The 21495-nt window shown below is 47.0% G+C and overlaps 1 protein-coding gene and 1 non-coding gene across 8 annotated transcripts in view; one reads left to right on the forward strand and one right to left on the reverse strand.

The window, feature by feature from the left end:
• Nucleotides 1-5686: 5686 nt before the first annotated feature.
• TRNAA-AGC (transfer RNA alanine (anticodon AGC)) lies at nucleotides 5687-5761 on the reverse strand. Its single transcript has one exon. It is a non-coding gene; the product is annotated as a tRNA-Ala (tRNA).
• Nucleotides 5762-10626: 4865 nt separating this feature from the next.
• The window catches only part of SAMD14 (sterile alpha motif domain containing 14), a 40677-nt gene continuing 29808 nt past the window's right edge, over nucleotides 10627-21495 (forward strand). For 2 of the 7 annotated variants that reach the window (XM_053264862.1, XM_053264864.1), the window contains exons 1-3: nucleotides 10627-11326; nucleotides 11712-11742; nucleotides 20514-20565. In XM_053264862.1, coding sequence (XP_053120837.1) covers nucleotides 11310-11326; nucleotides 11712-11742; nucleotides 20514-20565 — 100 coding nt within the window. In that variant the 5' untranslated portion in view covers nucleotides 10627-11309. The remainder of the gene's footprint in view (nucleotides 11327-11711; nucleotides 11743-20513; nucleotides 20566-21495) is intronic. The other 5 variants (XM_053264866.1, XM_053264868.1, XM_053264863.1 and 2 more) reach the window with 4 other exon arrangements.

Raw genomic sequence — 21495 nt, forward strand, 5'->3', positions numbered from 1 at the left:
CCACAGGACTTTGTGGTCGCCAGGAGTCAACACCAACTCAACAGCACACTTTATCAGTAATCACACCTTTTGAGATGCTCTGGAGGAAACGGTCTCTGAGCATCAACAGAGTTCATTTCTAATAACCAGAATGCACAACACTGTGTTGCAGTGAGAGGGCTACGCATGCACATTATAGTCGCGTACCAACATGCAATTCCAAATTTTCTTTCAAGAGAGTCCTGTTTACCCTTATGACTTGTGCACATGTAGGGTCTATCTAACCTTGGTAGATAGGTGGGAAATGCATAGCTGGTTTCCTGGTGCACAGGACATGTGGCTGTAAACGGGCCAGAAAGCTGGCTGCACCACCACCTGATAACGTGTGTGTCCTCTGCCCCTTTAGCCTTCCACAGTCCATTGTGCATGGAGTTCTATTAGACCATCCTCTAGAGAAGGGGGTCCCAACCTTCTTTCCCCAGATCTTGATCAAAGGCCATTGCGACTAAGGATGAGTCTGACAAATCTGGGGACACAAGACTAAAACTCCAGGAGTGAAGTGCACCGTGTATACACCTTTGGAACCCAGCCAGCATGAGGAGTATTGCCTTTACTTCCAGGTAAAGGTAAAGTTGTGCTGTTGAGTCAGTGTCGACTCCCAGCACCCACAGAGCCCTGTGATCATTTTTGGTAGACTACAGGAGGGGTTTACCACTGCCATCTCCCGTGCAGTATGAGATGACACCTTTCAGCATCTTCCTATATCGCTGCTGCCCGATATAGGTGTTTCCCATAGTCTGGGAAACACACCAGCAGGGATTCGAACTGGCAACCTCTGGCTTCCTAGGCAAGTCATTTCCCCACTGTGCCATTAGTGGCTAATTACCTCTGAAAAGCATGTGGGCTGGTGGCAAGATGAACTGCAGCCTATGCCTAGCACAGCCACAGTGGTGGATTAAGACCAGGTTCAAGTCCCCACTCAGTCATGATCGCTGGGTGGCCTCAGGCCAGCCAATTAGCCCATTCACACAACCATATGGGGGTGGGGTGGGTGGAAAGCCAGGTGAGATGTTACCCTGTATGCAACACACACGGACATCACCTTAGCTTGGCTCTGCAAACGCACAAGCACATCTGCCAAGGGCTTGGGCAGCAAAGTCAGCAGCTGCACGCCCCACCCCTCCATGGAAAGCCCTCCAAGGGTGTGTGTGCCTTCCCAGCACGCTTAGCATTGCCAGCAAACTGGAAAAGCTTCATGATATCAGCGACTGCCATCCCATTGGCCGTGAAGGAGCAGGGGGCAGATGCAGCCCTGCCACGGCTGCTGCTCCAACCCCAGGATCACAGAGTGTGCTTTGCAGGCTAGTGTGCGCATGAATTGCAGCCGCTGTGGTCAGAGCTCTCCGTGGCTTCTGTGCAGGGAAAAGCATGCTGAGTGCCAATAGCTGGGTAGGAGAGGCACGAGGGTTTTCATGGCTGGGGAAACCGGGTAGGAACATAGGAAGCTGAAGCTGCCATATACTGAGTCAGACATAGGCCCATCTCGCTCAGTATTTAGACTGGCAGTGGCTTCTCCAAGGTTGCAGGCAGGAATCTCTCCCAGCCCTTTCTTGGAAATTCCAGGGAGGGGACTTGGAACCTTCTGCTCTTCCCAGAGTGGCTCCGTCCCCTGAGGGGAATATCTTACAGTGCACACACTTCTCGTCTCTCTTTCGTATGCAGCCAGGGCAGACCCTGCTTAGCTTAAGGAGACAAGTTATGCTTGCTGCCACAAGACCAGCTCTCTTTCCTTAGGATTTGGGTGCAATTTCTGCTCAATTGGCCTTGCACAACGCTGGATACTATCAGCAGTCACTGAGACTGTCCTGTAGGGGCAAATAATGCTGGCGTGCCTCTATTGAGAGAAAGTGTGCTTAGTAGTATTGCACTGATGACAGGGGGGCTTTGTAATGAGATTGGATATGGGCCTGACTGACAAGGTTATTTTAAGGACTATGGAGAGAATGACGCAACACCCAGGCACAGCACAATCATGTTATATGGTGACCAAAGGATGTGGCCATAGCTCATAAGAACATAGAACATAAGAACAGCCCTGCTGGACCAGGCCCGAGGCCCATCTAGTTCAGCATCCTGTTTCACACAGTGGCCCACCAGATGCCGCTGGAAGCCTACAGGCAGGAGTTGAGGGCATGCCCTCTCTCCTGCTGTTACTCCCCTGCAACTGGTATTCAGAGACATCCTGCCTTTGAGGCTGTAGGAGGGCTCTGCTCTCCTCCACCCTTGGAGTAAGCTGGACTGGATGAAATGTCATGGGTTCTGACAATCATGCAAATCACGGAAGCCTGCCTCCTTTCCCAATTTTAATGGTCATGTGAACCAACCTAATATCTTTTGGCCTAGCCAACCTCACAAGGTTGTTACGAGTATAAAATGGAGGGGGGGGGCAAGACCCATGTTCATTCATCTGAGCTCCATAGAGGAAGGGCTGAATATACAGTAAAATGTAAATGAAACGAAGAGGCTAGTCTAACGCCAGCCTAACCCTGCCTGGGGATCCTTGTGGATCTCTCTGCTTCCCGCATGCCTAACCCTCTTAACACTTGCACCCTCACCCCGGCTACCAGATATCGGCTACCAGATATCGTGTGTCTCCTCGGGCTGAATTCAGCCCGAGGAGACACAGAGACGGGCGCATAAAGCGCCAGTCTGACAGGGGAAGCGTGCTGCTGCACGTTGCATTGTGGGATGCCTGGAGGCCGGAACAATGTGGCAGCCCTGGAGCCCTCCGCCCTGCCCCATGCAGCTCCAAACAGGACTGCCCGGGTGGGCGTGTGGGAGGCACGCTGACGACGACCTGCTTGGTTGTCTGCGGGGAGGTACGTGCAAGCAGCCTTCTTCCCAGCTCTCCCTCAAGCCTTTTCCCACCGATGGTGAGAAAGGGCTGATTGTGAGAATGCAGCATTTCAGGGCAATCTGGGTCAAACCGTTCCAGTTAATCAGCATTTCAGGATAGACAGCTCATTGAAATTCAGAATTGTCTTGACTGGCTCAAACCAGCCAACAAGATGATGTTCAGCTGGAAGAAATGTAAGGTCTTGAATTCAGGTGTTTTGTTTTTCTAAAAACCCACAAATGCACAAGTATAAAGTGGGGGAGACTTGGTATGATTAGAGTGCATGTGGAAAAGAGCTAGGTGTCTTAGTAGACTAATTTTATTGATTGATTGATTGATTGAATGTTAAATTGATATACCGCCTTTCATTAAAACAATCCCAAGGCGGTTTACAGCAAAATTTAAAAACAAGATTATAAAAATGACACAATTAAAATGTTAAGCTAAAAATATAAAACAAATCTGATTAAAAATTTAGAACACAAGCATAAAAACAGTACAAAGACTACACTTGTACAAAGACTACAACTTGTAGACTACAAGTTGACTATGAGCCAGCAGTGTTACACAGCAGCCAAAAAAAGCTAATGCAGTCTTGAGCTCCATTAACAGAGGCATAGTGTCCAGATCATGAGAAGAACAGTAATCATTTCACTCTGTTCTATAAATGTCAGACCTACCTTGGGACACCACAGCCAGTTCTAGGCACAGCATTTTTAGGATGGCATTGATAAACTGGAACCAGTTCAGGGAAGAAAGACAGTGGTTGGTGGTGCTGGGTATGTTTAGCCTGGTGAAGACAAGATTAAGGGGAGATATGCTAGCCACCTTCAAAGAGCAGAGGGGCTGTCATTACTGCTCTGGAGGGCAGGCAGAAAAACAAAGGGCTCGAATGACATGGAAGCAGATTCAAGTGAGAGATTAGGAGGCATTTCCTGCCTGTAAGATCTATTAAACCGCCTGCCTTGTGCTGTAGGGGGCTCTGGAGGGTTCAGACATAGGCTGGACAGGGATGCTGTAACCGTTTCCAGCACTGAGCAAGAGGGTGGACCATAAGAAGGGAGGAGAGCGGGTTTTGTGGTAGCAAGCAGCATGACTTGTCCCCTTAGCTAAGCAGCATCCGCCCTGGTTGAATATGAATGGGAAACTAGAAGTGTGAGCACTGTAAGATATTCCCCTCAGGAGATGGAACCACTCTGGGAAGAGCATCTAGGCTGCAAGTTCCCTTCCTGGCATCTCCAAGATAGGGCTGAGAGAAAGACTCCTGCCTGCAACCTTGGAGAAGCCACTGCCAGTCTGTGAAGACCATACTGAGCTAGATAGACCAATGGTCTGACTCAGTATAGGGCAGCTTCCTATGTTTCTATGTTCCTAAGGTAAAAGGTAAAGTGTGCCATCGAGTCGGTGTCAACTTCTGGTGACCACAGAGCCCTGTGGTTTTGTTTGGTAGAATACAGGAGGGGTTTACCATTGCCATCGCCCACGCAGTATGAGATGATGCCTTTCAGCATCTTCCTATATTGCTGCTGCCCAATTTAGGTGTTTCCCATAGTCTTGGTACCATACCAGTGGGGATTCAAACTGGCAACCTCCAGCTTGATAATCAAGTCATTTCCCTGCTGCGCCATTAGGTGACTGCACGGCAGATATTTATATACTGCTTTTCAACAAAAACTCCCAATGTAGTTTAGATAGATAGATAGATAGATAGATAGATAGATAGATAGATAGAAGACACCCTGCCCCCAAGGGGTCACAATCTAAAAAGGAAACACAAGACAGACACCAGCATGAGCCACTGGAGGGATGCTGTGTTGGGGATGGATAGGGCCAGTTGCTCTCCCCCTGCTCAGTAAAGAGAATCGCCACTTTGAAAAGGTGCCTCTTTGCTCAGTTAGCAAGAACGCCAGGGCCCCTTCCTATTCTAACATTCTATTATTTTATTAATTTTGTAGGTAGCATTACAATGCTTTTAATAAATAAATGCTTTAAAGAATTAAAGCTGGAGCCTTTGGCATGCAACACATCTGCTTCCCCTTAGAGCTACAGCCCTGCCCCCTAATCTTACCTTCAACTCTAATAACATGAACTAGAGCTTTGCAAGAATTTACCGGGGCGGGGGAGATGCAGCCTGCTTGTGGGATGGCAGAAGCCCCTGAGACAAGAGTTCTTTACCTAGTGACGAAATCTGCAAATATGTAGGGCAAGCATGAGCATGCACATCCCTCTTTTCTTATTGATTGATTGATTGATTGATTGTTAAATTTATATACCACTTTTCATTAAAAACAATCCCAAGGCGGTTTAAGGAAGTTTAAAAAACATATAATAAAAATGACAGTTAAAAGTATTAAGCTAAAAATATGAAAACAAATCTGATTTAAAATATATAAAATACAAACACAAAAACTGTACACGGATAAAAACACACAGAAGCCACAATAAAACAATCATGTAAAGGCCTGGATAAAAAGCCAAGATTTAACAAGCTCTCTAAAAACTGTGGTGGAGTCCGAGGAGCGAATGACTACTGGGAGAGCATTCCAAAGTCTGGGGGCAGCAACAGAGAAGGCCCCGCGTGCACGACAGCTGAGCCTCCCTCATTGTCGGCACCCGGAGCAGAGCCCTCTCAGATGACCTCGTCAAACGGGCAGCAACCCTTGGGAGCAGGCGGTCCCTCAGGCATCCCATCATACAAAGGAAGCTGCCTTATACTGAGTCAGGCCATCAGACCATCTTGCTCGGTATTGTCGACACCGAGTGGCAGCAGCTTCTTGAAGGTTTCAGGCAGGAGCCTTCCCCAGCCCTGCTTGAAGATGCCAGGGATTGAACCAAGGACCTTCTGCTTGCTAAGCAGATGCTCTACCACTGAGATACATCAGCCCCATCCCTTAGGGAATGCCCATCATACACATTGCACATGCAAATACCTACATCTCTCTTATCACACATGCTGCAAATCCCTGTCAAGAGTCTCTGGTTCAGTACTAGGAGCCATGATTCAGGAAATGAAGTTGTAAAGGAGTCTGGGAAGAGCTGCAGGGGTAGTAGGAATTTGGGGAAGCAAATCTCAAGGGGGGGCGGGTGGAGTTGAAGGCAGTGGGCATGCTTAACCTATAGGAGAAAATAAGGAATTCTAAGTTGAATGAATGGTGACTCTTACTTAGGACCCCCTCCCACATGCTGTGAATTTGGTTTGTATCCAACTGTCAGCAAAGGGGTTGCAAAGGGATGCTGTCTAAACTTTGAATGGGCACCATCTTGAAAGCAGAGGCAGATTGGCAAAACAACAACAACCCACAACTTATATTATATATCCCTGCTGGCTCCCCTAGGAGTCCTATGTGTTATGAATCTGGTTTGTATCAGACTGTAAATGCAAAAATTAATAAAGGAGGACATACAGAGACACATATATCCCCTGTTAAATCCCCTGCTAAATGGGCAAAGAGGCACCTTTTACCGTGCTGATTCTCCTTATTTAGCAGGGGGAGAGTAACTGACCCTATTCACCCCCAGCACAGTACTTCCAGTGACTGTTGCTGGTGTGTGTCTTAAGTTTCTTTTTAGACTGTGAGCCCTTTGGGGACAGGGAGCCATCTTATTTGCTTGTTATTTCTCTTTGTAAACCGCCCTGAGCCATTTTTGGAAGGGCGGTATAGAAATCGAATTCTTCTTCTTCTTCTTCTTCTTCTTCTTCTTCTTCTTCTTCTTATTATTATTATTATTATTATTATTATTATTATTATTATTATTATTTAGGCATGGTGCTCTGATAAGCATTCTTCCCTTTGGAAAATAAGCTTAAAAAGACTATGTAGGCGGTTTTCAATTAATATTTAAAAGGATCCGGGGAGCGGGAGAGGGAGAGAGAATTCTTCTCTGCCCTGTGTGCTGGGATGGGACAAGCAGAATGAGCAGTTCTAAATGGCAGGGGAACATGTGTGGGTTACATGTCACATCGAACTTTCTCAAGAAAGGATCAGCTCCGGAATGACACAGGCTGCAGAATGGCATCCCTTGGAGGGTTTCACATAAAAGCAGAGCAGACTTGTAGCAGGGACGGTTTGCCTACAGGACAGCTCTGAAGCGGCAGACTGGGCTGTGGCTTGGTGGTGGCTGAGCTTCTGCTTTCCATGCAGAGGGGCCCAGACTCCATCCTTGCCACCTCCAGCTAGTTGGGTTGGAAAGACTCACCTGAAGCCATGGAGAGCTGCTACCAGTCAGTGTAAGCAAGATTGAGCCAGACGGGCCAAAGGTCCGACTCGGTTATAAGGCCGCTTTCTATATTCACAATGGGCTATAACAACTTTCCTTGGGCTATCGCCACTCTGACCTGTCACAAAGGTTGGTGAGTTAAGTGTACGGTCATATTTTGTCAGCTTTGAAAGATCAGATCATGACAACCCAGCCTGAACCTAAGTCCCCTTCATCACATCAAGTAAAGGCCATCACTGCAGAGAATCCTGAAGTTTCTTCAGAGACAGGCAGAGGAAGCTGGAGCAGGTGGCAGACAATCACACAGACAAGCATGACCATCAGCCTCCTTTCTACATCTGCCCTTTGCTTCTCTGAAGTAGTGACTTTTTAAGCGAATTATTGTCCCTGCTGTTCTCTTGCGTATTTATGGATGCACAGACATCTGTATACTTGTACAATGTAATGTCTGAATAGGGATAATGAGCTGCTAAAGATGAGAAGAAACAAGCAGAGATATGCCACAGACAGAAAAGTGGCCAATGAATGTCCCTTGCTTCCTTCTGTGCTTACCTGAAGCCTGGTCTACAAATGAAGCAGGTTTTTTGTTTTTTTTAAAGTGCAACCAGACTCAAAATGTGACACCATCCCGCCCCCCAAAGTGCAGTTCCAAAAGAACATTTGTGCAGTTCAAAAATGCAAGTCATCAAAAGTTGTTTTAGAGCAGGGGTGGGGAACCTTGGCCCCCCAGCTGTTTTTGAACTACAACTCTGGGAGTTGTAGTTCAAAAACAGCTGGAGGGCCAAGGTTCCCCACCCCTGTTTTAGAGGATGTAAAAAGTGACTGATGACCATTAGAAAAGTAAAGGGAGTAATCCAGGCTCCTCTAGAAGCCAACCTCAGATAAAGCATACCTCATTTTTCCTCCCCTGCCACAGATGCTTCCTGAAGTCTCCACTGCTACTCTCTGCAGAGTCTTCACCAATTAATTTAACACTCTTCTGCAATAGTTCTGTCAAATTCCCAGTTCTGTGAATTTTCTCCCACGCTATACAGACTCCTAAGTGTCATGGAATATTACTTTAGGCAGCAAAGTATTTATGCACAGACAAGAAAAATCACAGGTGTGTGTCGTAATGGCATGTGCTACATGTGTGAATTACACTTACGTACAATTATGCATTCCGAATTATCCTTTTTTAAAGGCATGAAATGCCGCAGAATGGGGTGGGAATGAGGTGGTGGACTGTACTACTTCAGACAGTAGTCTGAATCTCATTTCTAAAATTCACCCTTATGTTAAACAAAACAAAATCCCAAACCCCTGCATACAGAAACAAGTACAGAATACAGAAATACAGAAACAAGTAGTTCTGGTAAGAACTAATCTGCTTACTTTCCTTTTACTATCCCTACAACTGGACTAAATTTGGTCCCAAAAAAACAAGTTAGCCCACTTGCACCTCAAATGTTCATGTGTCCATCACCTTGAATTAGGGTGGATGACATCACCACAAACTATGCTGTTGAGGTGTCCCTTTGTGTCACTCACTAAACAGTACCAAATTTGGTTGAAATCAGTTGGGCGGTTCACAAGTTAGCCCACTTGCACCTCAAACATTTACACACCCACCATCTTGAATTAGGGTGGTTGACATCATCACAATCTATGCCATTGAGGCATCGCTATGTGTCCCTACAGCTGTAGCAAATTTGGTTCAAATCCGTTAGGCGGTTCACAAGTTAGCCCACTTGTGCCTCAAACATTTACGTATCTGCCATCTTAGTGGATGACATCATTACAAACGATGCCATTGAGGTGTCCCTATGAGTACTCAGTTTGGTTCATGTTGGTCCAGGCATTGTGAATTTGATGAGCAGGAAACACACACACACACACACGAACACATGGACACACATACACACACACACAGCCAGGTGATCTCATAAGCATACTTTCCTTAAGGAAAGCAGGCTAAAAACTAATACAGCAGAGAGAGAGAGCTAGGTTTGATCCCTGGTGCTGGTTCCAACAGGTGACTTCACAGGATCACCAGAAAGTAAGGTGGCGGGAACCACCAGTTCCTGGTACGATTAACTATATCACTTCAAGCTATAGGTGGTGGGTGTCATTTTGTCCCCTATGCTAAAAGCCCAAAACAGAAGTCCCTGAAGGTAAAAATCTAGAATTTCAGATAGAGGATAAAGACTTAGCTCAATCTGTTCCCTGTTGTGCAAATTTTCTACTTGCAGGATTTTATTTGTTTACAAACAGACACATTTGAAATGTGATTTTTGCCTGCAGTCTGAAGCGGTATAATCCATCCCGCCAACCCAGAACTCTGCCTGCACTCTTACTTCACTCTGCTATGCATAGACCAGGCCTGCATTCAGCCTTTGAGTCCTGAATGTGTCACCAGACTGCCTTTCTTTGAATCCACTTCAGCCATGGATTGGATGACTAGGCACAATCCAATAACCTACAAAGGGGTAATTCTGCCCCATCCATTTATCAAGGAAATTTCTTTTAATTTTCTACAGACAAAAGGTGATCTGGACAGGATCTCACAGCTCCTTTAAAATAAAATAAAAGTTCAAAAGTTTTTTAAAAAATTCTCGGAGCTGTCCATTCAGCACCAGCCACTTGCAAGCAAAATATCCTTACCGCCTCTTACCTTCTTATCTCCATTCCTGCCTCTCCTAATTTCCCCCCCCAAGAGTCAGTTGCTACCATGAACAATGTGCAAGTAGATGAGTTTGGATCCTGGTTTGGATGTGGATGTAGGTAGGACAGGATCCTTCAATCCTGGTTTCTTCACCGGTGTGGTGTGCGGGGCATGAAGATCCATCTTTAGCATGAGACCATTGCAAGAGATAAATTGGACATGCAAATTCCGGTGAAGGGGAACTTTTTACATGGGCTATTAATCTAGAAAGAACAACTTTTGATCTCTGAATTCTTTACACATTCAGAGAGTGTGAGGTGATGCAAGACACATGCTTTTCTCTTCTTATAGTGGCTCAGACATCTACACAAGCATAGTGCTGACATCTTAGCTAACGTTGTGCCATCATGTGAGGGGGGGAGGGGGATATTTGCCCGTCTCCCCCTCCCTCTGAGGCCCACTGTGCCACCTGAAAGTACCTGCCAGAGGGCTACTCAGTGCACTTTTGCCATGCTCGTGTTATGCCCGCCAATATGTACAGCTCCAACACCACAACACCCAGCTTTAGAAACCAGAAGGGTTAAGGGCCAGTTCACACAGGCATGTCCATCACTTGATCTCTCTAGACGTGATTGCTGTGAAGGCTGGCAGTTGAACCTGTGGACTGACTGCATTGGGGGGGATCACTTTGTGTGAGGTTATATCACTCAGTGTCCTAGCTATGGTGTGATCTGTGATGACCCCTTCACACAGGAAAGTGATCACTTGATGCCGCTGGAGTCATCACATGACGAAGAGGCATGCGTGATTGATTGATTGATTGATTACGTGCAGTCAAGTCGGTGTCGACTCTTAGCGACCACACAGAGAGATGTGTGAACCAGCCCTTAATTCCCAGCTAATCTTCTTAGGGCGGGAGTATCTACGGGTTTCTGCCAATGCAGATATATTGACGGCATTTAATTCCACGTACACGACTGTTTTTCTCTCTTCCCTCCTTTCTCCTCCATCCCATCCCATCCTTTTGGCCCGCTCCCCTTTCCTGTCCCCACGGGGGACGCTAGGCAGCATCCAATCGCATCCAGGGCTCCTGGGGATATAGAGAAGCCAAGCCAAGCTGAAGCATCTGGGAGGGGATTTCAGGAAACAAACGCAGCGGCGGCAGCGTCCTCCTTCTTATGTCTCCAAGCCAAGCTGCTTCCGGGTTCCAGTTAATCTCCGCCTTCCCTCCTTCCCTCCGCGTCCTGGGACCATCCCAATCCCAGCGTGGCTATTTCAGAGGTCAGTATATAAAAAAGAAAGAAATCAGCACCGCAACGCTGCAATCTTCACCACAGGAGCCCTGCCTGAAATGGTGCTTTCTTCTTCCTCCTCCTTTTCTCCGTCTCCTGCCTTTTCTTTTCTGCTGCCTGATGCTTGAATTTTGGATGCAAACATCACAGGGACAGCAAGATAAGCATTAGCACCACACACGGAGCCGGCCGGAGACTCAGGCAGGCAATGGGGAAAAGGAAAAATGGCCCTGGAATCCGGGCATGGAATTCCTAGAAGATTTGTAGAAGGGCTTTGAGGATGCCTGGGTGCCTCAGGTAAGCCACTCTTGCCTTCCCCCTCTTGTGTTTACATGTCAGATTCAACCCGCTAGTCAGTTCCACTCGCCCCCGCCTTGGACGCTGGCAAGGCCCATAGAAGTAGCTGTTGTAGCCTTAACATCATGAATGAACCCTCATGCAGGCTTCAAAAGTGACCTTTTCATTTCATGGTGCTAATTTCCCCCCTTTCTTCACTGCTTTTCTTGCCTGGAAGCAAAGTTGCTGCATTGGAACTGAAGATTTCCCCAAATGGATTTCTCCAAATGAATTTCAGTTCATTTGATCCTTTTAAATATCTCTCCCCATCCTCAGCCTCTTATAATGATGAGCTACACAAATATAATAGAGGAATTGTTTGTTTTTATTTTTGCGTTCTTGGCAGAACTGAATCCTCACCCATGCATGGCTTGCAGGTTTGTATATTACAATCAATTATTTGTATTGCACTTTTTAAGAATGCAAAATAGCTTGCATTTCTGTATCACGCTGACTTGTTATATCAGTTATCATCCTCAAAATATGCCGCCTTCTGAAAAATGAACAATATTTTGAACAAGGGTGATTTTCCTGCTTTATATTATTGATAAATGAAAGAAAACCAGCTTATGAATATTTTTTCTTTCTTGTTATTTATTTATGCAATTATATTGGCACATCTTTTGCTGTAAGAGAGAACGATACTTTTTGTTTTTCAGCTTTTTTTTTTTTAATTCACTCTCTTTTTAGGCCTGCAGGGTTGGCCATTGGAACTATATTTTTAAACTGCAGGTTATGGATAGATCTTTCGTTCCTCCCGCACCCCCTCCTTTTGCTTTTCTCCAACCCTGGAAGAGATTCTGAGCACCTAATTGGTCTCTCCCTCTCTATGTGTCAGTATTAATCCACAGCCTATGAAGATATGGTGCAGTGACTCGAGCATTAGGCTTCCAGTGGGAAAACTAGGTTCTAGTCACTGCTCAGCTATGAATCATGCTGGGTGGCTTTTGACAACTCTTTCCCTTTCCCTTTCTTCTTGCTTAATCTACTCTGCAAGGTTGTTGTGAGGCTGACCTGCTGCTCTGAGCTACTTGATAGAAGGCTAGGGCAGAAATGTAACAAATAAACTAGGTTCTTTCTCTCCCTGAATGGTCTGAGAAAGCATGCAGAAACTGGGTGAGGCTGGGTAGTTACATGGTGCTGTGCACTGAAATGGGAGAGCTGGGTTAGATTTAGGCCTTGGGCGTGATCCTGGCTCAGTTACCATTTTCCATTTGTCTTCTTTTTACCTATGCATTGACTGAGGACCTCCAACCTTTGAGTCTGCATCAGTTTCCCCTTCTGCTTTCCATCCTCCATCCTGCCTCTTCTGAATCCTTCTTTTTCTCCCTCCTTCTTCCCCCTACTTTCTTTATTCCACCTTCCCAGCTCTCCTCCGAGCTTTTCCTTCAGTTTCAGCCTGCCTCCCTCCTGATTTTCTCTCTCTAGTGATGTCGAATGTCTGAGAACATTACATAGAAGCAAAATACTAATACTAATAAATAGTAATAATTCTCCAGCTCTGGAGAGAAAACATGGCCACTACTTTGAGCCAACAAAACTGCTGATAGGAGTTTCCGTGAGCATATTTTGAACCAGGTGTGCCTGGAACAAGACACTTGCTGCCTGCTGGGGGACAAAAGATCACCCCCCCCCAGCAGTAGGGTATTAATGCATGTGCAGCTCAGTGCATTCTCTCCATCGAGGATTTACAGTTACATGCATTTGGCAGTGCTTCTCTGTGGGAACAGCAGGGTATACAGCAGCTCCTTCTGGATTGAAGCTTGCCTGAGTCTGCCTGCCTGCCAGTGCCTGTCTGCCTCCCCCCACCCACCCCGTGGAACAATGGAAATGTGGATAAAGCAGAGATAAAGGTAGTGTGCCGTCAAGTCGATTTCGACTCCTGACGCCCACAGAGCCCTGTGGTTTTCTTTGGTAGAATATAGGAGGGGTTTACCATTGCCTCCTCCCGCGCAGTAAGAGATGATGCCTGCAGTAATAACTTGATGTGATTGTGTTCCTTATAGCTTAGAAATAATATACACAACAATAAGTGTGTGTATATCTGCCATCCCAGACTCTCTCCCCCAATGCTGTAAAGATGCAGCTGAGACATTCAAACATTCTCCTCCTCGGTGTGAGAGAAAATGATGTTCAACTTCTTCATTTCTAGGCCGTGAGGGAAACACCCCACCCCACCCCTTTTTTCTTTGAAAGTGTTTCTTTCCCCCTGTCAGTATCCCCCCTTTTGCATTTATCTCCTCCCTCATTGGCTTTTCCATCCTCCTCCAGACCACCCCTCTCTCCCTCCTCCTCCTCCTCTACTAGGTCGTCTCATTTCCCTGTTAGGCTTCAGCAATAAGCTGTCCGTTAGCTCAGATGTGTGTGTTTTTTTCACCCAGATTCATGTGATCTCTGGCTTTTCCCATCAGCCCTAGGAAATGTTCCTAGCTTTTGTGTCAAGCCAAGGGGTGGGGTTAGATGTGGAGGATTGAATATTGCCCCCCCTACGCAAGCTGATGGATGCCCGGAGTGGTTGACTAGGTAGGTGTCAGCTGTTTTCTGGTGGGCAGGCCTTGTTGAGTAATGGGATGTTGCAATGTAAAAACTGAACACATAAGGGACGGAAGTGGCGAAAGCTATCAATTCCATTAGGGTGGCTTATTCAAATCCATTTTGCTGATAAGTCGGAATCCTGCTTTCTCCTCTTTCCTCCGTTGCCCCAGCAGCTGAATAAGAGGCACTACTGAAAGAACCCATGGGGAAAAGGGGAGTATATTTGGACACCTAAAACAAATTAATAGAGAAATACACAGACCCCTACTTAATTGCTAAAGCTGGCCTGATCATAAGGCAGGCCGAAGAGAAGACCCTGCCTCAGAAAGCAGATCTGAGGCACAATTTAGGGGCAGATCATCATCATCATCATCATTATTATTACATTTATATGCCGCTCTTCCTCCAAGGAGCCCAGAGCGGTGTACTACATACTTGAATTTCTCTTTCACAACAACCCTGTGAAGTAGGTTAGGCTGAGAGAGAAGTGACTGGCCCAGAGTCACCCAGCTAGTTTCATGGCTGAATGGGGATTTGAACCTGGGTCTCCTCGGTCCTAGTCCAGCACTCTAACCACTACACCATGCTGGCTCTCTAACATTACCCACAAATGCTTTTAGTTATTTAGTACCCTCCATGTTTATGGGGTTTTACAGAGAATGTGAGGACAGGTCCCTGCCCCAAAGGGCTTACAGTCTCAAATTAGATACAAGGCTAGTATTGGCCTCTTGAAGGTCCCCTAAGGCAGGATTAGGGTTGCAACTTTGACCCAAGCTATTCCTGGATATCCACCCTACCCCCTGCTGCTGTCGCCGCCCCCACCAGTATTGCCCCCCCCCCTTATTTTCACGATATCAAGCCTTTAACATCTCCAGGATTGCTTTCAACATTCAGTGGGAGATGAATGCTAGTTTCTGGGGAAACTCCCGGCCAGTCTTGGAGAGCTGGCAACTCTGGGTGAGATGGGGCGTGCACACCGCATGCAGACTCCCGAAAGTGGCTGCTGTCGGATAGCACTACCTCGTCCCAGCTTACATAAATCACTCAAGGAGGCAGCATGCAACCCGTGTGGTTAACAACAACTGGGATGTGTTTCCCCGGAATGCCACTGTTGCTAGAGGAGGGGGCCAGCCAGGGCCAGCTCTAGAGCTTTTGGCACCCTGGGTCAAGTCTTACTTGGCACACCCGACCCACCACCACATTCAATTAAAATTAGATTCTGTAGCATACAGTATATAATGTTAACAATTTCTGGGAGGCACCAAAGTCCTATTTGGCAGCTGACCCTGGCTGGGGCAGCAGAGTGATGAGGAAGGAGATTATGGGGCCATGCATACTACCCCGTTCATGCACACATTTGGGCAGGCGGGTGCAGGAAGCAGTGTTCAAGCTACCTTCCCCCAGACGACCACTCGCAGCCTGAAGGCGCGCAAGCTGTGTGTCCGCATGATCAGCACTGCCAGGAGCAGCATGGATGAATCTCCGCATTGCTCTCGGCAGGATGGGTAAACAGAGGCTTGTCATCCCAGCCTCCGGGAATCCCACAATGTACCTTGCAACACGTGTGATACATTGGGGGATTCCCCCAAGAGAAAGGCACTCCAGGCGCCTGTCTCTTTGTGTGGCTGGGCTGGAAGCAGCCTGGCTCACACACAAGGGCAGAAACAAGGGCGGTCATGAGGATACAATTGAGCAAAACAGAGGGGGGGTGGAAACCCACCCGTGACTAAAGCGAAAATGTATAAAAGATCATATATTGCAATAAGCAAGTGAAAATATATACGGATAGCCAATGAGACAATGGTAAGAAAAGTAATAACTGAACCATAAATAACCACTCATAATGAAAACCAATTAATATTGGTCAAACAGAAATAATAATGGTCATAACCATCTAAGTGGAGATACTCCTATACACCACATCCAGGGTCGCCAAAATAGCCTGGTCAGATATAACTTTTCCTTCAAGCTTAAAAATAAAATCTCTTGTGTCCTTGATATAAGATGTCATCTGTCCCACAAACGGTTTCAATTGGTGGTCAACATAAATAGACAGCGGCTCAAGGACCGAATTGTAGCCTGAGACTGTAGGTCGACCCTTAGGGGGGGTCCTAAACCATTTGTGGGACAGATGACATCTTATATCAAGGACACAAGAGATTTTATTTTTAAGCTTGAGGGAAAAGTTATATCTGACCAGGCTATTTTGGCGACCCTGGATGTGGTGTCTAGGAGTACCTCCACTAGATGGTTATGACCATTATTATTTCTGTTTGACCAATATTAATTGGTTTTCATTATGAGTGGTTATTTATGGTTCAGTTATTACTTTTCTTACCATTGTCTCATTGGCTATCCGTATATATTTTCACTTGTTTATTGCAATATATGATCTTTTATACATTTTCGCTTTAGTCACAGGTGGGTTTCCCCCCCTCTGTTTAGCTCACACACGAGCAAGTAACCTGGGTTAAGGGAGCACTCATTCCCTTATGTTCGGCTAGCAGCTGGGCTAAAAAGCCGGGCTAGGTGGCACTTTCCCACCGGGATCGCGCCCAATCCTGGCGGTTCTTACACGCAGCCTAACCCAGGCTGGGTGTCCCTAGCCTGGGTTAGGCTGCATGTGGAAACAGCCTCAATGCCTTTTCAAATCTGCAAGATTGCTCCTGCTGCCCAGCTCTGTTCAGAGTCTATGCCCACCGTGTACCCTGCCCCACCATTCCCTTAACTGCCTTGCATGTCTATTGGCTAGAAAGGTAGCATGTGGCAGGTGCAGACCCCATGTGGAGCTGGGCAGTGGCATGGGCTGGTAGTGGCAGCCTTACCTATTTAAAAAGGTATCATCTCCTTCCTCCCTGCCCTGCCTGTCCCAGCGGCCACTGCCAGGTAGAGGGTGACTCTTCACCATGGCGGCACCCCACAAGAATTGCCGCCCTAGGCAACTGCCTAGGTCCACTTAGTGGACAAGCTGGCCCTAGTCAGTAGACTATTTTTAAAGGCCCAAACCACACCTGCTGCTGCCACCATCCAACCACTCCAACCCCCTATTTGTTCTTTCTGCCGCCACCAATACTCCTTGTACAGTACCATATTCTGGAAAGTAATGAGCGTGCAGTGCTACACAAAGCACCATCTGAAAGTGTGGGTCTGATGTATCCCTATTCAACAGTGCTTGTTTTCCAAATTGAGGGGTTTAGTTGCCCCCTTTCACTGGGAAGCCCTGCTCTTAGCTATTTATTTACAGACTATTTTGTGCTATCTGGGCCCCAGGGGCTCTCAACAAGGCCCACTGTTGATGAAACTGCCTCGAGGGTGTTTGGTTGGCATCCCCAGTTCGGGCGAATGTGGGGAATTTAGCTCAAAAGGGGAGACAGTTCCAATCAGCCTTAATTTGTGCAAGCATATGAACTCAAAAAAATCAGCCTGGGAGAGAGGTTTTAATTAACAAAAAGGAGTTTATTGAAAGAAATATAATTTACTAGGTGGTCCTAACGTAAAAGCAATGCAAATACTGTATGTTTTAAAATAGACACATTTAGCTTAAAGTTCCAAACTATGTGTAAATTCCCAGGTGGGCTAGAGAGGTACTTTAAGACAGAGGGGCAAAATTTCAGAAACAAGAGAAAGGGATAGGTTCAGCCCTGAAGAAGCCAGTCAAGAGGCTATATCACCTGTCCTGAAGAGGGGAACACCAAGGTGGTCTGCTGGAGTTTCTTGTTGCAGTCTGATGGGGTCCAGAAGAGTGAGAGGCATAAAGGAACACTGAGATGTTTCACAGTGGGAGTCCCAGGTGTAACACGAGGAAGCACACTGGGTCATGGAATTAGGGATACTTATATCCCAAAATGTGCCTTGAGGGCACTTGTCTTCTGTCCTGCTCTGCTGAACAGGGGAGCCCAGACAACCTTTTTGGAATGCATTGTGTCTGCTCTTCCCTCCTGAGTCAGAAGGTGTGTGAATCGCCTCTTGAATTCAAGGCTGATTGTAAGGACGATTGGAGTATGCAGGTGTGTCCAGAGCATCCTGTGCTGGGGAGGGCTTCCCAATAGTTCTATCAAGAGTTTTGATGGGCACCTCTTCAAAGCTAAATCACTGACTCATCCCTATTGTAATGGAGTCTGCTGTCTTATCTGCCTTCGCTTCCTGGCCTGAGTGATTCGTTAACAACAGGTGTTAACTCTCTTGCGAGAGGAAGAGGGGAGTTCAGATTTCATTCCAAATACAGTTTTTATTTTTAGAAATCCAATATTATTTATTTATTTATTTATTTATTTTATATACCGCCCTTCCAAAATGGCTCAGGGCGGTTTACAATTAAAACAAACCACTAAAACAGTAAAGAGCTAAAACAAATTAAAACAATATAACAAAACAATATATTGTTTTAATTTGTTTTAGCTCTTTACTGTTTTAGTGGTTTGTTTTAATTGTAAACCGCCCTGAGCCGTTTTGGAAGGGCGGTGTGTGTGTGTGTGTGTGTGTGTGTGTGTGTGTGTGTGTAGATAGACAGATAGATAGATAAATTAATACTGGATTTCTAAAAATAAAAACTGTATTTTTTTGTAATTGGCAAACAATTAAAAGCAATGCAACCCAAACTTAAAACCCATAGAACATTGCAGCAAATTGCTGCTCAGGGAGGGACTTTTGGCATGACCATGGCACTGGGGAGGGGGATGTTAAACCACCCCCCTCACTACAGAAAGTGTTAACATCCCTCACTATGTGCCATACTTCCAGTCTGGCTTCCATGTTACATTTTGGACCGAGTCTCATGATCTGTGAGACCCGGTTCAGCAGGGTGCGCGGGGAGAGCAAGCTAAGCCCGCTCTCCCCCCACACGAGCGGGGAGGGAGCCCTGGGCAGCCGAATCGGCCACCCACATGATTACTGGCTCCGTGACGGAGCCGGCGGGGGCTGGGGAGCTCGGGGGCTGCGCTGCCCCTGGAAGCCCCAGTATGTCCTGCGCGAGCATGCAGGGCATACTGGGGAGACCCCCGGAGCCGGGAGGCAGCTTTTCACCTCCCCTCTGGGGGGCTACTCATGCTCAGATAGCCCGGGTTTGCGGAGCGCTCACTCTGCAAACCCGGGCTAAGGGGAGGGGTACTTGAACGGGTTACCTGCTCTAGAACCACCTGACCACAGGCTAGCCTGATTTTTGCTGATTGTGAGAACAGCCCCTTTGTCTTCTAAAGCAGCATTTCCCATCCCAACTGGTGAGCCATGACATACTAGTGTGCCACAAGACACTGGCTGGCGTTGTGCGCTGACCAGGGGCGTAACAAGGCTGGAGTGGGCCCAGAGACAAAATTTTAAAATGGGCCCCTTGCTGATACACACACACTTCACAATATATAGTAATGTGACTTGCCTCTCGGGGGGGGGGGGGCTCGAGGCATGGAGGCCCCCAGGCAGCCGCCTCCCCTTGCCTAATGGTAGTTATGCCCCTGGCACTGACTCACTCCAAGTCCACTCCAAAAGTGGGGACTAGAAGCTCTCCACTTCTAGGACTTGCCCCATAATGCACCAGGAAGGACGCATCCTTACTGGTGCACAAGGGAGCTGGCCAGCTCCATTTTGGAGCTGACTCGCTCCCTTAAGGCTATTTTTGCCCAGCAGCAATGGATGCTGCTGGGCCAGAAGAGTAAAGACGCATGCATACATGAATGAATGAATGAATATTAGGCTTGTTCACATGACCATTTGGGGATGGGTGGAAGGGCAGGATCTCTCCTTCTTCATGACTCCCAGATGACCAGAACTTCTATTTGGGTTTGCAAGCCCATCATCCACAGGACCGAGGCTCTGGCAGTGGACTTCATTGAAATTGGGAGCTGCAAGCCTCATCCTGCTATGAATGGTCCTCCAAACATGCCCCTGCCTTCCCAGCATGCATTATGCCACCAGAAGCCTGGGAAAGCCTAGTGATGGCAGTGGCTGCTCCTGCCGACTACTCTGGCCACATAACTCTATGGTAGTTGCACGGGGTCAGGCAGGCGGCACAGCATTCTGCCAAGTAAAAAGGCTACATGCACTCACATGACTTAGGTGGCAAGGTAGGAGAGGACTCTTTTTGTCCTACATCAATTAAGAGCAGGATAGAAACTGGCTTACAGAGTTTTTCAACCCAGTTTGAAAAAGCTGGGTTGGAGGGACTCTCGTGACTCCACATGAGCCTGAATAGTTGGTTGTTGGGTTTCGTGTTTCCTCTAACAGGGGTTCCCAGCTGTTGTTCACGACAGCTCCCATAATCCCCAAGCAAAAGCCCCTGCACCTGGGAATTCTGCGAGTTGTAGTCAACAATGTCTGGGAATCCCTATTAGAGGAAACACTGGTTGGGTTTGCTCAGCTGCCTCCTACCCTGAAACGGATAGTCGTGAGAATAGTCCTATTGTGTGGCTGCTTTACCCCTGGAAAAAGGAAAAAAGTGTTCTGTGTTGTGGCGGGGGGGGGGGCAGTGCAGTGTGCCCCTCCCCCACTGAAAGTAAGTGTGCTTGGGATGAAAAAGGTTGGGGAACACTGTTCTAAAGATGGATTAACATGATGTGTAGTTAGGCGCTTAAGAATGGGTGAGCTGAATACCCCTGACTGCTGTTTCTCTTTCTGTTCACAGATTTACTTCATTATGTCTTCCTCCAAACTCCAAGATGCAGATGAGGTTTTTGGTAAGTGCCTTTTGCCTTCCCTGCCATGCCTCACCCCCACTCTCACATCACCCAGTGGCTGCCACCTAACAAAAGCATTTTCAATCCTGCACCTTCACTGAGGTAGTGTCCTATCGAGAATGTTGAAAAAACAAAGGTTTTGAGGCTGGCAAGCGATGTCCTCTGACCTGGAATTCACCTCCCCTAGTCCCAGATGAGAGTTGTCAACTCATCAAGCCATTAGAATCCCTAGGATTGATTTCAGTTTTCACCTAGGGTAGGATTGACACGGATTCCAGTAGACTGCAGGCCAGACCTGAGCCACCCCCATCTTAGATATTTAGGAGTTGGCTGTGGCATATTCTGAACATGCTCAGAGACATCTCCTCATTACTACTTCCCAAGCTCAGGCTGAGCGTTGGCTCCAGTTAAACCTTGATTTATCATCACGGAGCTACATGGGCTGCTGTGAAAATATTGGACTGGGTATGGCTTAAGGACCTCATTCTGCCTTCCATGAAGTTGCCTTAGGGCTCTTCCACAATAAACAGTACTTTGAAAAGAGCCTGTTAGTAAGTTGAAGGTGAGAGCTTATTCGCCATCTGCATACCTTCACAGACTTCTATTGGCCTTTCCAGTGGGATCTCACACACAGTTCACATGGCCAACATGGACTTCACATGATTCCTACTTTTCAATACAACTGTTCTGCCTAGTAGGGGAAAGGATGGTAGGTTAATTACAGAATGCAAAAGCTGGCCAGCAGGTGGAACTGCAGAAATTGCACAAGGTCCCTGCTGGTCATGTGACCTGTGCATGATATCCCCCTGCAAAAGCAGATGGAAGACTGCAAGAGTGTTCGGATGCTGAATAAGCTCTCACCTTCAACTTACTCTCAAGCTCTTTTCAAAGTGCTGTCTATTGTTGTCTGGAACAACCTCAGACCATTGC

This window comes from Hemicordylus capensis, chromosome 6, assembly GCF_027244095.1.
Source record: "Hemicordylus capensis ecotype Gifberg chromosome 6, rHemCap1.1.pri, whole genome shotgun sequence".
NCBI lineage: Eukaryota > Metazoa > Chordata > Lepidosauria > Squamata > Cordylidae > Hemicordylus > Hemicordylus capensis.